Source organism: Cebus imitator, unplaced genomic scaffold (assembly GCF_001604975.1).
Source record: "Cebus imitator isolate Cc_AM_T3 unplaced genomic scaffold, Cebus_imitator-1.0 Scaffold0, whole genome shotgun sequence".
Classification (NCBI taxonomy): Eukaryota; Metazoa; Chordata; class Mammalia; order Primates; family Cebidae; genus Cebus; species Cebus imitator.
This window is the reverse complement of record NW_016107315.1, coordinates 15,821,476-15,839,782: the sequence shown is the minus strand read 5'-3', so window position 1 is coordinate 15,839,782 and position 18,307 is coordinate 15,821,476. Positions and strand designations below refer to the sequence as shown.

The following is an 18,307-nucleotide window of genomic DNA, read 5'->3' as shown; positions in this document are numbered from 1 at the left end:
TATGGTACAAAGAGATCCAGGTTTTAAGACACTTCTGAGACCCTGGTGCAGTGCCCGTACATGTTAGCACTTAATGAACCCACTGAATCTCAGAACATTGCTGTATTTAGATCAGGGGTTGGGGAGGTTTACACCAATTTTTAATTATTTCCTTGCATCCACTCTCTCCTCCTATAAATCCCATCAGCAGAAACTTCTCTGAACCTATTCTCCATGACTTCCAACTGTTCTCTCACAACGTTTAACCTTCTGTCCCTTCCAGGGGTTGTATGCTTATAAATGACTTGGCTTGATCATCCAACTCTCTCTTCAGCTGGGTACATTCTGTATGGAGTACAGTTTACTATTATTAAAATTAATTTAAGTGATCATATATTCATTTATGGCATCTCTGATTTCATTTTATTTAAATCCATTTCATGGATGTGACAGCTTCACTTTCTCTCAGAGGATAGTAATCATCCTTCAAAAAGCCTTCTGTTTGCTCCTCTAGGTTATTCTGCTTATTCAGTTTCTATGTGTAAAATTTCTAGTTTCCTTGTGTTTTGCAGTCCTGTTTCACTCACATGTTTAGCATGTTTAGGTTACATTTACTCTCTCCCATAAATCTTATCCCATCTACTTTTAAACATTCCTCACAATTTTGATTCCCTGAGGGTACTTTTGGTTTAATGATGCTATAAAGAATCTCTTCTGCTTAAACATGTTTAGAAATTTTTTATGTTTTTACTAGATATTTTTTGTAGGAGTGGCGGTGCATGCATACATACAGCATATTGTCATAAACTACTCAAGCAACATTGTTTTAATATTAATTTCTTTGATCATGAAAGGCCACATTTTTCCATATTTTTGTTTCCACATTTTATATGCTCTCTGGAGAATGATTTGCTCATATATATTGGTTGTTTATATATTATGTTATGAGCTGTTTTCCATTATAAAATCATACACTGAACCTACTCTAATTCTAAACATTATATTTAGCATTACTACCTTTTCAGTTATGAAACAGGCAAGTAGACCCAGTAATCATCCTGAGTGTTCAATATAAGCTTTTGTTTAGTATATAGACAAAAATTTCTGCAAACTCATATATAGTGATTACCTCTGTGCTAAATGTACTAAACTACTGAACACTTACCTCTGGACTGTCCTTTAGGGTGTCAGAACGGGGAAGCTCTGAGAGCTGGGAAAATCTTCGGTCATAAATACATAGATGAAGATGTTTATCAAGTACCCGAAAATCTTCATAACTTCTTTTAACAATCCAACTTTTTCCCTATTGGTAGAAAAAAGAAACTCCTATAATTCATCTTTATTGGGAAATACTTATGAATCAGGCCTTATTCTACAACGTTATTTTATTCATGAGAATTTATATTTTCAAATGAGAAGTTTCTATTAACTTGATAGCTAACAGCTAAAACCGCAAAACACTCTAATGAGTTATATTAAAGGGCCAATAATTGAAAATAAGATAGAACTCTCTACCAACCCTCTTCCTACTGCTGGTCAAAATCTACTGCATCTCTTTCAGAACAATAACTGCTAAATGTTTAAGATAACATGTGACCTTAAATCTACCAAAAAGAAAAAACCATAAAACAACTTTGGGTAGAAGAATATTAACTAAAATTAAAGAAAAATAAAATCAGGTTTTGATTCGTTACTACCAACATTTTCTGTGACTGACATCGGAAATATACTCAAAAACCAAACCTACTGAAGTCTTCCTTTATAAGCATTTGATATGCATAGAGCATCTAGAACCCTCAGCTCTCCCTTCCTCTCAGGCCTTCTTCCCTTTTTTGCCCAATCTCACAAGCTCATTTTTTTAAAATCACACTCATAAAGGATATTTATTACATCTACCTTCTAATCTTCTCTCAAATCTATCACTTCCTTTTCAATCCTATTGCTCAAGCATCAGTAAAGAGCCTTTCTTACCTGAAATATTGCTAATGCGCCTTGCCTTTAAACTTCTCCCCTGCACCCCCAACCACAAAATACAGAGTTTATCAGCTCACACAGCAACAAAAACAACAAGTCCTTCAAAAGCTCCTGTGGTGAGTAACGATGAGCACATCAGGACTGTATAGCATATAGTTTTGCAATTTAATCTAATTTTATGTAGAGCCTTTTTGCTCATAAAACTCTGGAGGGTCTGAAAGAAAAAGCCTTCAGAGTAACCAGTTCCTCTAACTGCCCCAGACAACTGGAACAGAAACAGAGGGTATTACCTCATGAGAGGGTGCTGATTTATAATTACAGGTGAATCAAAAACTAACATGCTAAACTTGTATAATCCCACTTTGGATTGTAATCCTCCATTACATAAACAAAAAGCCATTACGAACTCTCTCTTTCAGAGGGTTCTAAGAAAGAAATAATAGATATGGCTGAGACTTCTACCCTTGACCTTGGCCAAAAGGCAGAGAAGCAATGTGACTGAGACTTCAAGAGCAGTCTTCAAGTCTAAGAGATGCTAATTCACTAAGTCTGGAATGGGATCCAGTTAGTTCTGAGGATCAACCTGAATTGAGAGACACTGGTCTACAGGATTAAACCCAAACTATCTCCACATATCACAGCTTTCGTTACCTGGGCCCTGTCTGAATTTCCAGACTGATCTCACTGGCTATTCTTCCATTCCCTTTCTTGGCTTCCAGTTATGTTGAATGATTTGCATGAGTTGAATGTTCCTTTCCTTGCCTTCATGATTTTTAAAGTGCTTTCTGTTCTTCCTGTCATGTAAGCTCTTTCTTTTATGCTTTGCTCAAGCAAACTCCTTTTGTTTCTCAGTTCTACCACTACCTTCTGCCCAAAGCTTTCCTGGGAATTGCCAAGTTATGATGTATAAGTATCATCAACTTTATTTCAAATTCGACAAACTGGTCTCCAAAGTGGTAATACCAATTCACTCACCCAACAGTGGTGTATGAGTTCCCACTGCTCCCAAATCCTTGCCAATTTTTGGCATCATCAGAATTTACATTACCACTAACCAGACAGAGACGAAATGGTATCTTCTTTTAATTTGCATTCCCTTGATTATGAGTGAAGCTTAGCATCTTTTCATGTATTATTAAGATTTCTTTTTGTATGAATTGCCTATTACTACCAAAATCCTGTTCATTTTCTCTATTACAATGACTTTTACGTATTGACTTCTACAAGATTTTCGTTTGTTAATACATTGGAAAAATCATCTTTATAACTGACAAGTATTGTTAAACATTTGATCCAAGTCTGAGATTGTCCCCTCAATTCACAGTATCTCACCAAAAAGAAGGAACGTAAAATTTTACTTCCTTCATTATGAAAATAATCATAGATTAGGTAGTTTGCTAAAATTTTCACATAGGTATGTTAAAGAACGAGTATGAAAATAAGTATCCAATAAAATAATTTAAATTTCACCTGAACAAGAAGGTCTTACGGCCATCACCCATAGTATTTTAAATTTATCCATTGTATCTTCTGATCTGGGTATGGCCTACAGTGTTTTTAAAAACTGTATTTGAAAACTTTTAGAAATAGCACAGCCAGCTCAAATTTGCCAATGTCATTACTACACCTTAACTAACGTTAACTGTATAGCTGTTGAATATATTTAGATATACCAACTCCTGAAATAAATACACAGCTAAAAGCTTGGCTCTAGGACCACAATATCCCAATTGTGAAACCTTGTTATTTAAGAATTAAATCAAATAAATCAATGTAAAGTGCTTAGTAGTAGGCAGATAGAAATAGCTTAATACATGCTAGCTGGAATAACATTTTCCCCTTGTCTTACATAATAGATTTCTTGAGCTCCATGAGTGTGAAACAGAGGGAAGAGAGAAGAAAAAAAAGAATGAGAATAGCAACCAGTAACTGGGATTGCAGAATCTGAATTTATACTACCATAGGCTACATGCTAGTCACTTGGCCTTAGGTAACTATTCCACAGTTTTCCTCATCTATAAAATGGGGAAGCTAATAGTACCTGTGATTGTCAGAAGAATAAGTGAAATAATCCATGTAAGGTGTTTAACAAGATTCCCTGGAAACAATTCCTTAATTATTAGCTATCTCTATTGGTATTTTTCTCATTATTAAAGCTGTCTGGAATAAAAATAACTTTTGCATGCTATATTGCTCATATATCTATCACTCATGGAGTGTAGCAGGCAAATATTAGTTTGGTTAAATTGTTAACATGCCCAGACACTAGAACAATGCCTCCACTAATAAAGACTGATTGTGAAAATGGTACACTTCCAAACTGATAGATTTGGGAGTTCTAAGATGACAATACAATAATTGATAACAAGATTATAAATAACACACTTGTATTGAAGTTTATGTTGCAATGTCTTATACTTTCTTAGCATTAATTTCTAAAAATTAGCAAAAGCTAGGTAAGGTAAATGGGATATTTCTGTACTATTTTTATGGCTTTTATATGAGTCTAAAATCATTATAAAATGAAAAGTTAAAATAAACACATACAAAATTCCTAAAAATGGACAGGTTGTACCAATTTTTACTGCTCGGACCTATTTCAATGCATCCTCACCAATACTAAAAATAATGACTTAAAAAAATTTCCAGTGGGTGAAAAATAGTATCTTCCCTTTTATTGACTTTTATTGACTTAATGAAGCTAGATACAACTTCCTATGTCTTGGTCACTTTTATTTCTTCTTTTATAAAAAATATATTCACCTTTTTACCAATCTTTTTACTGAGTATATTGTATCCTACTATAACATATAACTTATCAAACTACAGTTGTACGTTTAATCAAATTATCTGATGAAACTATTAGCCTTTTGAGAGCTATAACCTACTTAACCCTTTGAGAGTTGTAGCACTCAGTGAGTTACAGTTAAGAACATTCCTTGAATGTACACTGATGTTATTTATCAAATGGCTTATTATACTACAATATTGAACTTTCTGCTTAAAAGAAGTCAAAAAGAAATCAGTCTTAAATGGGAGTATATCAAACTAAAAAGCTTCTGCACAGTAAATAAAATGATTATCAAAGCAAAGAAAAAACCCCACAGATTGGGAAAAAATATATCTTATAAAGGGTTAATATTCAAAATATATTTTCAAAATTCAAAGAACCCTACAGAAAATAAATAAGTAAATAACCCAATGGGCAAAAGCACTGAACAGACATTTCTCTAATGATAATATACAACAGATATTATGAAAAAAAAATGCTCAATATCACTAGTCATTAGGGAAGTGCAAATTCACACCACAATGAGATATCATCACACATCTGTCAGAATGGCTATTATCAAAAAGACAAAAGATGGTAAGTGTGGCAAAGCTGTAGAGAAAAGGGAACAAAGGAACCCGCATATACTTTTGTTGGAAATATAAATTGGTATTGCCATTTTGGAAAACTATATGGAGGGTCCTCAAAAAACTAAAAATAGAATTACCATATGACTCAGCAATCCCACATCTGGATATATAGCCTAAGGATTTGAAATCAATATGTCAAAAAGGTATCTGCACTCATTGGTTCACTGCAGCCTTATTTACAATAGCCAGGTTATACAATCAACTTAAGTATCCATCAATGGATGAGTGGATAAAAACAAATACGGTATACATACACAATAGAATAGTATTTAGCCTTAAAGAAAATTCTGTCATTTGCAACAACATTGATAAATCTGGAGGATATTATGGGCACTAAAATTAGCCTGGCAAAAAAAGACAAATACCACATGTTCTCACATGTGGAATCTAAATCAAGTGAACTCATAGAAACATAGTTGAATGGTGGTTATCAGAGGCTAAAGGATAGAGAAAGTAAAAAGACATTGGTCAAAGGGTACAAAGTTGTAGTTAGGATGAATAAGTAGTAAGTATTTAAGGTGGGGAAAATAAATAACTTCAGAATGTGAGTCACTAAAAAAAGAAATTTGTTGGTCTTATTTGCTTGAGGCATTCTTCCCATGGAGGTATTTAAGATATTTTTAAAAGAGGCATTAAAATATATTCTTATGCACTTTGTATTTGTTCTGCCAGCTCAACTTCTAGTTCATTTGGTTTTGTTACCAAGTACCACATGGAAATGAGAGACCATTACAAAAATACATTTGTGATACAGTTGCATTTCAGAAGTGATCAATGTCTAGTTACAAAGTAATCATTGGACTTCTGGTTACCAGTCTATGTAAGGAGCTCATAAGTGACCACTCCATCCTAACAAGTAAAAAGCTGAACAAAGTGAAAATCAACAGATCTTCCTTAAATTTGTCGCAGAAGTGGGGTCACAGAACAAATCACTACCCCCCTCCCAAATTAGAGGTAGACAGGTAAAAATATAGAATTGTAACTTACCTGGAGCAGAAATCCTTAAGCAGAAACCTCTGTGGGGACTACTACTAGGGTAGGAAAACTTAATCTACAATTGATAAATTGCTAGATGCTCAGGAATGACAAGTCTGAACATTAAAAACTCTAGGAGAACCCAGAGTTCTGGGTTCAACATACTTCAGTTAGCTCAACCAGGTCCTCACAATGACTATCTGAAAAAAAATTTCCTCATGCTCTTAAGAGGGAGAGGGGAAAACTTTTGAAACACATCCAAGCACTGTGTTTTTAACAAGGTCTGCCCTCAGGATAAACTCTTGCCACAGCCTCACCTTCTGGAGTAAGAAAACCCAGCTCCAGCTTCTTTGAGCCTTCCACTGGGGAGAAGGGGAATACCAAACTCCAGCCCACTCCAGTTATCCTGTCCCACCTAAAGGTGCAAGATGGATGGTTGTGGACTGAGATTCATGTGTGAAGTTCATAGTTCAGAGGCACAGGCTCACAAAAAGACTGAGACCTAATCACAAGATAATTGAATGCTCCCCCGACACACACCTTACCAATACATTACTAAAGGCCTATTTACTGTACTTCGTTTCAGCCAGTACCTATGTCTGCCTTCGACAAAAAATTACAGCAAAGCCCCCAAAACACACACACACACACACACACACACACACACACACACACACACACACACACACAGTTTGAAAAGACTGAACAAGCATCAGAACAAGTCAAAGATGGCAGGAATCTTGGACTTATCAGACCAATAATTTAAAAGAACCATGACTAATATCCTAAGAACTTTAAAGGAAAAAGTAGACAATACGCAAGAATAGATGTAGGCTGAGGATTGAAAACTCTGACAAAGAATAAAAAAGAAATGCTGGAGGTCAAAAAGAGAAATGAAGTATATCCTTGATGGACTCATGAGTTGATTGGACACAGCTGAGGAAAGAATTGGAGCTTGAGGATACCACAATAGAAACAACAAAAACTGAAATGCAAAGAGAGAAAAGACTGAAGAAAAAGGAACAGAACATCTAAAAACTGTGAGAAAACTATAAAATGTATGATGTGTACATACTGAGAATACCAGGAGAAGAAACAGAGAAAGGAGCAAAACCAATATTTGAAGTGACAATGACCAAGACACCAAACCACCAGTCCTGGAAGCTCAGAGAACATAAAGCAGGATAAACTGTATCCCCCTCAACACACACACAAAAAAACTTCAGAAAATCCAAGATAAACAAAATATCTTGAAAGAAGTTGGGGTTTGCAGGGGAAACACCTTGCCTATAGAGGGTGAAAGATGGGAACTATATTCAGCATATTCTCAGAAACCACAGAAGCAAGAAGAGAGTAGAGTAAATGTTTTAAGTGTTAAAATAACCCCTATCCAGCAACCTAGAATTCTGTACTATGCAAAATTATCCTTCAAAAATGAAAACAGAGTTTGCCAAACAAAAATTTTTGGCCAGCAGACCTGCTCTGTAAGAAATATAAAAGAGGTTCTTTAAATAAAAAGAAAATGATATAGATCAGAAACCTGTATTTACATAAAGAATGGAAAAGTAATGCAGAAGAGTAAGTGAAGGTAAAATACAACTTTGTTTCCTTATTCTTAATTGATATAACAGGTAACAGTTTGCTCGAATAATAGCAACAACAATGTATTTGACTATGTATGTTTTTATGTATGTGTATGGGGGCATGTGTGTATGTATATGCTTATGTATGATTTCTACATGTAAAATGAATGACAGTAATAATACAAAGGGTGATAGAGACAAATTACAAATATTTTTATTACAAGGCACCTGTGCAATCCATGAAGCAGTATAATTATTTGAAAGTGAACTAGGATTAGTTACAACATATATCAGAAACTCTAGTGGAACCACTAAAAAAAACTTTTTAAAAATATAATTGATATGCTAAGAAATGAGAGAAAATGGAACCATATAAAATGCTCAATTAAAAACACTAAAATAGAATAGATCATAAGTATTCTCACCACACGTGCACAAAAAGTTAACTGTGAGGTGATGGATATGTAAATTAGCTGCAATAATCATTGCACAATGCATACACATATCAAAACATATTCTACACTTTAAATATATGCAATTTTTATTTGACAAGTATATATACCACAATAAAATTAGAAAAATACAAAAAGGAGACAAAGTATGGAAGACAAAAACAGGGACTAAGAATAAGGGCAATAAATAGAAACAATGACAAACGTATCAATCCAACTATATCCATAATCACTTTAAACATCAATGGTCTAACATACCAATTAAAAGACAGATTGTCAGAGTGGATCAAAAACAGGACCCAACTGTCTAAAAGAAATCAACTTTAAATATAAGATAAATAAAATTATAATAATATACTATATTAATTTTTTAATTAAAAAAGCAAAAATAGCCATATTTACTTCAGTCAGAGCAGACCTCAGAGCAAAGAAAGTTATGAGGAATAAATAGGGGCACTGAGTAACGACAAATGGATTAATACTCTAAGAAGACATAAAACAATATTTATGTGCTTAAAAAGAGACTATGAAAGTACTGTGAGGCAAATACTGATTAAATTGCAAGGAGAAATAATTATAGTTGTAATTATTTAACAACCTCTACAAAAATTATTTAATATCCCCCATCGGAAATGAATAGATCCAGTAGGCAGAAAATCAGTAAGAAAATAGTTGACTTAACAGTACCATCAAACAACTAGATATAATTGATATTGATGGGATACCTTAATATCAACAGATTACACATGCTTCTGAGGCTCCTGGGAAACATTCACCATATCTTGGGGACCACACTCTGGGGCATAAAACATACCATAACAAGTTTTTAAAAAACAAAAATCATAGTATGTCTGCTCTCAGAGTGTCAGAGGAGTCTGAACCAGAATGACTTAATCTTGAATAGGTGCTAGGTAAAATGAGGCTGAGACCTACCAGGCTGCATTCCAAGGAGGCTAGGCATTCTGAGTCACAGGATGAGAGAGGAGTTTGGTACACATCCTTAGGGAGCCATACTGTCAGAGGCATTTGAAACAGAGTGACTCTGTCTTTAATAGGGGATGGATGAGATAAGAGGTCAGTATAAGGTATAGGTCACAAAGACCTTGTTGATAAAACAGCATGCAGTAAAGAAGCTGGCCCAAACCCACCAAAACCAAGATGGTGATGAGAATGACCTCTGGTCATCCTCGCTGCTCATTATACACTAATTATAATGTACCCAAAGACATTCCCACTAGCACCACAACAGCTTACAAATGTGATAGCAACATCAAGAAGTTACCCTATATGATCTAAAAAGGAGACAAATCTTCACTTCTGAGAACTACCACCCCTTTCACAGAAAAGTCATAAATAATCCAACCCTTATTTAGTGCGTAATTAAGAAAGAACATAAAAACAGCCAATGAGGTCAGGATCGGCTCACGCCTGAAATCCCAGCACTGTGGGAAGCTAAGGCAGGCAGATCACGAGGTCAGAAGATAGAGACCATCCTGGCCAACATGGTGAAACCCGGTCTCTACTAAAAATACAAAAATTAGCTGGGCGTGGTGGCGCATGCCTGTAATCCCAGCTACTTGGGAGGCTGAGGCAGGAGAATCACTGGAACCCAGGAGGCAGAGGTTGCAGTGAGCCAAGATCACACCACTGCACTCTAGCGTGGCAACAGAGCGAGACTCTGTCTCAAAGAAAAAAAAAAAAGAGTGGCCCATGCTGTTAGTTCTGCCTATAGAGTAGCCATTCTTTATTCCTTTATTTTCCTAATAAACTTGCTTCCACTTTAAAAACTCTCCCCAAACTGCTTCTTGTGCAAGATCCAAGATCTGGATCAGGACCTCTTTTCAGTAACAAGATCACACAAAAAAATTAAACTATTTGTCAATAATAGAAAAAATAGTTGGAAAATACCAAAAAGCTTGGAGATCAAATGATGCAGTTCTAAATAAAACACAGGTAAAAGAAGAAATCTGAAGATAAATTACTAAATATTTTGAACCAAATGAAAACAAAAATACAACTTACCCAAATTTGTGGGAGGCAGTGAAAGCAGTGCTTAGAGAAATATCTTCATTAGTGAACACAGACATCAGAAAAGAAGAAAGGAGAAAAATGGTGGCTAGGAGGCAGGACTAACTTGCAGCTCCCACTCTGACGGACAGAACAGCATGTGGAGACTCACATCATAAATTTTTGCTCCCAGAACCCTCATGGAAACATACCAGGAAAACCAAAAGAATTCACAGGCTCTTGGAAAAAAGTAGTTTGCTAATGCAAACTCCACAAGACAGGTGAAAAACTGTGAGTGTCCGAAGTGTGAGAGGGGGAAGTCTGCCTCTGAACACACATCCTCACTGGGGAACTTGAAAATCCAGATCATAGAAGAAAGATTTAACCTTACCTAGAACAGAAATGAATTTAGAGAGCTGAGTGAAATATAAAAGTAGAGGCAGCAGCTGGAAGAAGCCCCTAGACACTTTCCTGGGCTCTTCCTGGTCCCTAGAGAGGCCCATGGAAGCCATTTCTGACTTTATCTCACAGGGGTTCATTGGGAGGGCTGCCAGTGGAACTGGGGACAGACCACAGGAAAAAGCAAAGTTCCAGCTCAACTTTGTAATAACTTTGACTGAGTACAAATTTTCCTGGAAAGAATCCAGGTTGGGTGAAGGAGGTGAACAGGAAGTACAGATAAGAGTACAGAAGACAAGGTAGATGGGGAGGGGTCAAGCCTGAAAGCCCTGTATGTTTTCTCAGTAGGGAGTCTTATAGCCTGGGGCAAGATTTCAGCCCTGCTCACCAGCTGTCTGGATATAAACTTGGTGCTGTTGATGGGCAAGAATTGGAGTGAGATTGGCCTTCCTGGCTGCATGGGAGCTAGACGAAACCTGTCACTGCCAGCTTTCCCCAACTTCCCTAGTGACTTGTATAATGCAGCAGAAGCAGTCATAATCCCCTGACCATAACTCCATTGGCCTGAGAATTATACCCCAGTCCGGGCCTCCCTCTCCCCCTAGCAGCTGCAACAAGCCTCACCCAGGGGAGAGTTTGTGCTCAGACACACCTAACCCTACCCCCACCTGATGGTCTTTCTCTACTTGCCCTGGTAGCTGAAGACAAAAGACATAATCTCTTGGGAACTCGATGACCTCAACCATCACCTGAGAAACCAAAATACTTATCCAGGAGACCTTAGGGCAAGCTTATAACCCCTCTATACTACCACAGCTGATACACCACTGCCTGGCTGGAGGCAAACCAACTCAAGACATTACAGCAACTCATTAAAAAACTGCTCCAAGAAAGGAGAAAACAAAGCTAATTCCACAAACTATAACATCCTGGCTAACTATAGGACTTGAGTCTGTCCATGTGACAACATCACTGCTACCATAACAAGCATTCAAGAAACCTAGCATGCTAAACAAAACTACAACCAAGAACCCTCACAGACCCCACTTCACTCCTCTGCTACCTCCACCAGTACAGGTGCTGGTATCCACAGCTGAAAGACCTGAAGATGGATCACATCACAGGACTCTTTGCACACATTCCCCAGCACCAGCCCAAAACCTGGTAGTTCTGCTGGGTGGCTAGACCCAGGAGAGCAATAACAATCGCTGTAGTCCAGCTCTCAGGAAGCCCCATCCCTAGCGGAAGCGGGAGAGCATCAGATCAAGAACACTCTGTAGGACAAAAGAATCTGAACAGCAGAACTTGAAGCCAAGATCTTTCCTCCAACATAATCCACCCAAATGAGAAGGAACCAGAAAAACAACTCTGGTAAGATGACAAAACAAGGTTTTTTAACACCCCCAAAAGATCACATCAGCTCACCAGCAATGAATCCAAACAAAAACTCTCTGAATTGCCAGAAAAGGAATTCAGAAGGTTAATTATTTATGTATTTATTATTATTATTATTATTATTATTTTGAGATGGAGTCCTGCTCTGTCATCCAGGCTGGAGTGCATTGGCATGTTCCCAGCTCACTGCAACCTCCACCTCCCGTGTCTAAGTGATTCTCCGGCCTCAGCCTCCGGAGTAGCTGGAATTACAAGCACATGCCACTATGCCCGGCTAATTTTTGTATTTTTAGTAGAGACCGGGTTTCACCATGTTGGCCAGGCTGGTCACAAACTCCTAACCTCAGGTGATCCACCCACCTCAGCCTCCCAAAGTGCTGGGTTTAAAGGCATGAGCCACTGTGCCTGGTCAAAAAGTCGATTATAAAGCTACTTAAGGAGGCACCAGAAAGAGGTAAAAACCAACTTAAAGAAACTGTAAAATGATACAAGAGATGTACAAAAAAATCTCCAGAGAAATAGCATAAATAAAAAAACAATCACAACTTCTGGAAGTAAAAGACACACTTAGAAAAATGCAAAATACATTGGAAAGTTTAAAAAAATAGATTCAAACAAGTAAAAGAAGGAACTTCAGAACTCAAAGACTAGTCTTTCAAATTAACCCAATCCAACAAGGACAAAGAAAAAAATTAAAAAATGAACAAAGCTTTCAAGAAGTTTGGGATTATGTTAAATGGCCAAACATAACAATAATTAATGTTCCCAAGAAATAAGAAAAACCTAAAAGTTTGGAAAACACATTTGAGGGAATAGTCAACGAAAACTTCGCTGGGCTTGCTCAAGATCTAGACATCCAAATATAAGGAGCTCTCAAAGAACATCCAGGAAATTCATTGCAAAATAATCATCACCTAGGTACATAGTCATTGGGGTTTCTAAAGTCAAGACAAAGAAAATAATTGTAAGAGTGTGAGGCAAAAGCATCAGGTAACCTACAAAGGAAAACCTGTAAGATTAACAGCAGATTTCTCAGCAGAAACCTTATAAGCTAGAAGGGATTAGAATCCTCTTTAGCCTCCTGAAACAAAACAATTATCAGCTAAGAAGTTTGTATCCAGCAAAACTAAGATTCATTAATGAAAGGAAAAAAAAGTCTTTTTCAGACAAACAAATGCTGAGAGAATTCGCCACTACCAAGCTAGTCCTATAAGAAATGCTTAACAGAGTTCTAAATCTTGAAAGAAAACTTCAAAATACACAAAAACAGAACCCCCTTAAAGCATAAAAGTCACAGGGCCTATAAACGAGTAACACAATGAAAAACCAACAAATAAGGTATTCAGGCAACGCTAGCATGATCAATAGGATAGTACATCATATCTCAAAACTAATGTTGAATGTAAATGGCCTAAATGCTCCACCTAAAGAATTCACCAACCAAGTATCTGCTATCTTCAAGAGACTCACCTAGCATATAAGGACTCACATAAACTTAATGTAAAGGGGTGGAAAAAGATATTCCATGCAAACGGACACCAAAAGAAAGTAGAAGTAGCTATTTTTATATGAGACAAAACAAATTTTAAAGAACAGTTTAAAAAAACAAAGAGGACATTATATAATGATAAAAGGACTAGTCCAGCAGAAAAATATCACAATCCTAAATATATATGCACCTAATGCTGGAGCTCTCAAATTTATAAAATAATTACCACTAGATCTAAGAAATGACACAGATGGCAACACAATAATAGTGGGGAACTTCAATACTCTGCTGACAGCATTAGAAAGGTCATCACAACAGAAAGTCAACAAAGAAATAAGGGACTTAAACAATACCCTAGAACAAATGGACTTAGATATTTACAGAACATTCTACCCAACCACTGTAGAATATACATTCTTTTCATGAGCACATGGAACATTCTCCAAGATAGACCATATGATAGGCCACAAAACAAATCTTGACAAATTTAAGAAAATTGAAATTATAGCAAGTACTCTGTCAGTGGAATAAAATTGGAAATCAGCTCCAAAAGAACCCTCAAAACTATGCAAATACATGGAAGTTGAATAATCTGTTCCTGAATGACTGTTGTGTCAACAATGAAATTAAGGTGGAAGTTTAAAAATTCTTTGAACTGAACGGTAACAGTGACACAACCTATCAAAACCTTTTGAATACAGCACAAGTCTGAAAGAGCGCAAATAGATAACTAAGATAACACCTCAACGAAATGGAGAAACAAAAACAAAAAAAACCCAGCAGAAAAAAAAAAAAAAAAAAAAAAAAAAAAAAAAAAAAAAAAAAAAAAAAAAAAGAAAAAGCAAAAAGCTGGCTCTTTGAAAAAATAAACAAAATCACTAGACCATTAGCAAAATCAACTAAGAAAAGAAGTCAGAAGATCCAACTAAGCTGAATTAGAAATAAAATGGGAGATATTACAACTAATACCACTTAAATAAAAAGATCATTCAAAGATACTATGAACAACTTTATGTCCACAAACTAGAAAACCTAGTGGAGATGGATAAATTCCTGGAAATACATTATACAAACCTCCTAGAGTAAACCAGGAATAAATACAAACTCTGAACATACCAATAACAAGCAGCAAGACTCATATGGTAATAGAAAACTGCTAAAAAATAAAAAATCTAGGAACACTAAGAACCTTGAAAAAAGATTTCATGAAATGCTAACGAGAATAAACAACTTAGAGAGGAATATAAGTGAATTGATGGAGCTGAAAAACACAACACGAGAACTTCGCGAACCATACACAAGTTTCAACAGCCGAATTGATTGAGCAGAAGAAAGGATATCAGAGATCAACTCAATGAAATAAACCGAGAAGGCAAGATTAGGGAAAAAAGGGTAAAAAGGAATGAATGAAGTCTCCAAGAAATATGGAATTATGTGAAAAGACCTAATCTACATTTGATAGTTGTACCTGAATAGACAGAGAGAATCAATCCAACCTGGAAAATACTCTTCAGAATATTGTCCAGTAAAAATTCCCAAACCTAGCAAGGCAGGCCAATATTCAAGTCCAGAGAACACCATAAAGATATTCCTCAAGCAGAGCAACCCCAAGGCACATAATCGTCGGATTCACCAGGGTTGAAATGAAGGAGAAAATACTAAGGGCAGCCAGAGAGAAAGGTTGGGATACCTACAAAGGGAAGCCCATCAGACTCACAGCAGATCTCTTAGCAGAAACCCTACAAGCCAGAAGAGAGTGGGGGCCAATATTCAACATCCTTAAAGAAAAGAACTTTCAACCCAGAATTTCATATCTAGCCAAACTAAGCTTCATAAGTGAAGGAAAAATAAAATCCTTTACGAACAAGCAAGTACTCAGAGATTTCATCACCACCAGGCCTGCTTTATAAGAACTCCCAAAAGAAACACTAAACATAGAAAGGAACAACCAGTACCAGCCACTCCAAAAACATACCAAATGGTAAAGAGCATCAACATAATGAAGAAACTGCATCAACTAACGGGCAAAACAGCCAGCTAGTATCAAAACGGCAAGATTAAATTCACACATAACAATATTAACCCTAAATGTAAATGGGCTAAATGTCTCAATCAAAAGACACAGACTGGCAAACTGGATAAAAAGCCAAAACCTATCAGTGTGCTGTATCCAGGAAACCCATCTCACATGCAAGGATACACAAAGGCTCAAAATAAAAGGAGGGAGGAAGATTTACCAAGCAAATGGAGACCAAAAAAAAGCAGAAGTTGCAATTCTTACCTCAAATAAAATAGACTTTAAACCCACAAAGATCAAAAGAGACAAAGAAGGACATTACATAATGGTAAAAGGATCAATGCAACAAGAAGAGCTAACGATCCTAAATATATACACACCCAATACAGGAGCACCCAGATACATAAAGCAAGTTCTTAATGACTTACAAAGAGACCTAGACTCCCATACAATAATAGTGGGAGACTTTAACAGCCCATTGTCAATATTAGACAGATCAACGAGACAGAAAATTAACAAGGATATCCAGGACTTGAACTCAGACCTGGACCAAGCAAATCTATTAGACATTTACAGAACTCTCCACCCCAAATCTACAGTATGTACATTCTTCTCAGCACCACATCACACCTATTCTAAAACTGACCACATAATTGGATGTAAATCACTCCTCAGCAAATGCAAAAGAACGGAAATCATAACAGTCTCTCAGACAACAGTGCAATCAAGTTAGAACTCAGAATTGAGAAACTAACTCAGAACCACACACCTTCATGGAAACTGAACAATTGGCTCTGGAATGTTGACTGGATAAACAATGAAATGAAGGCAGAAATAAAGATGTTCTTCAAAACCAACAAGAATGAAGACACAACATACCAGAATCTCTGAGACACATTTAAAGCAGTCTCTAGAGGAAAATATATAGCAATAAATGCCCACATAAGAAGTGAAGAAAGATCTAAAATCGACACCTTTTCATCAAAATTGAAAGAGCTAGAGGAGCAAGACCAAAAAAACTCAAAACCTAGCAGAAGACAAGAAATAACTAAGATCAGAGCAGAACTGAAAGAGATAGAGACTCAAAAACACCCTTCAAAAAAATCAATAAATCCAGGAGCTGGTTTTTCAAAAAGATCAACAAAATAGACCACTAGCCAGATTAATAAAAAAGAAAACAGAGAATAATCAAATAGATGCAATAAAAATGATAAAGGGGATATCACCACAGATTCCACAGAAATACAAACCACCATCAGAGATTATTACAAACATCTCTATGCACATAAACTAGTAAACCTGGAAGAAATGGATAAATTCCTGGACACTTGCATCCTCCCAAGCCTAAACCAGGAAGAAGCCGAAACCCTGAATAGGCCAATAACAAGGTCTGAAGTTGAGGCAGCAATTAAGAGCCTACCCCCCAAAAAAAAACCCAGGTCCAGACGGGTTCACAGCCGAATTCTACCAGAAATACAAAGAAGAGCTGGTGCCATTCCTTCTGAAACTATTCCAAACAATCTAAAAAGAGGGAATCCTTCCCAAACCATTTTATGAGACCAACATCATCCTGATACCAAAACCCGGCACAGACTCAACAAGAAAAGAAAACTTCAGGCCAATATCCATGATGAACTTAGATGCAAAAATCTTCAATAAAATACTGGCAAACCGATTGCAACAGCACATCAAAATACTTATCCACCATGATCAAGTAGGCTTCATTTCGGGGATGCAAGGCTGATTCAACATACGCAAGTCTATAAACATAATTCACCACATAAACAGAACCAAAGACAAAAACCACATGATTATCTCAAGTGATGCAGAGAAGGCCTTCGACAAAATTCCACAGCGCTTTATGCTAAAAACCCTCAATAAACTAGGTATCAATGGAACACATCTCAAAATAATAAAAGCTATTTATGACAAACCAACAGCCAATATCATACTGAATGGGCAAAAACTGGAAGCATTCCCTTTGAAATCTGGCACTAGACAAGGATGCCCTCTCTCACCACTCCTACGCAATATAGTATCAGAAGTTCTAGCCAGAGCAATCAGGCAATAAAAAGAAATAAAGGGTATTCAAATAGGAAAGGAGGAAGTCAAATTGTCTCTATTTGTAGACAACATGACTGTATATCTAGAAGATCCCATCGTCTCAGACCCAAATCTCCTGAAACTGCTAAGCAACTTCAGCAAAGCCTCAGGACACAAAATCAATGTGCAAAAATCATAAGCATTCCTATAAACCAATAACAGACTTAAAGAGAGCCAAATCAAGAACGAAATGACATTCACAATAGCTACAAAGAGAATAAAAAACCTGGGAATATAACTAGCACAGGATGTAAAGGACCTCTTCAAGGAGAACTACAAAGTACTGCTCAACGAAATCAGAGAGGACAGAAATAGATGGAGAAACATTCCATGTTCATGGTTAGGAAGAATCAATATTGTGAAAATGGCCATACAGCCAAAAGTAATTTACAGATTCAACGCTATCCCTATCAAGCTACCAATGACCTTCTTCACAGAACTGTAAAAAACCACCTTAAACTTCATATGGAACCAAAAGAGAGCCCACATAGCCAAGTCAATTGTAGGCAAAAAA

General features: G+C 36.5%; 1 protein-coding gene across 4 annotated transcripts in view; it reads right to left on the bottom strand.

The window, feature by feature from the left end:
* Positions 1-18,307, bottom strand: part of ARHGAP32 (Rho GTPase activating protein 32) — a 316,763-nt gene that overhangs the window by 107,468 nt on the left and 190,988 nt on the right. For all 4 annotated transcript variants that reach the window (XM_017523437.2, XM_017523455.2, XM_037736140.1 and 1 more), the window contains one exon: positions 1,145-1,282. In XM_017523437.2, the coding sequence (XP_017378926.1) occupies positions 1,145-1,282 (138 nt within the window). The remainder of the gene's footprint in view (positions 1-1,144; positions 1,283-18,307) is intronic.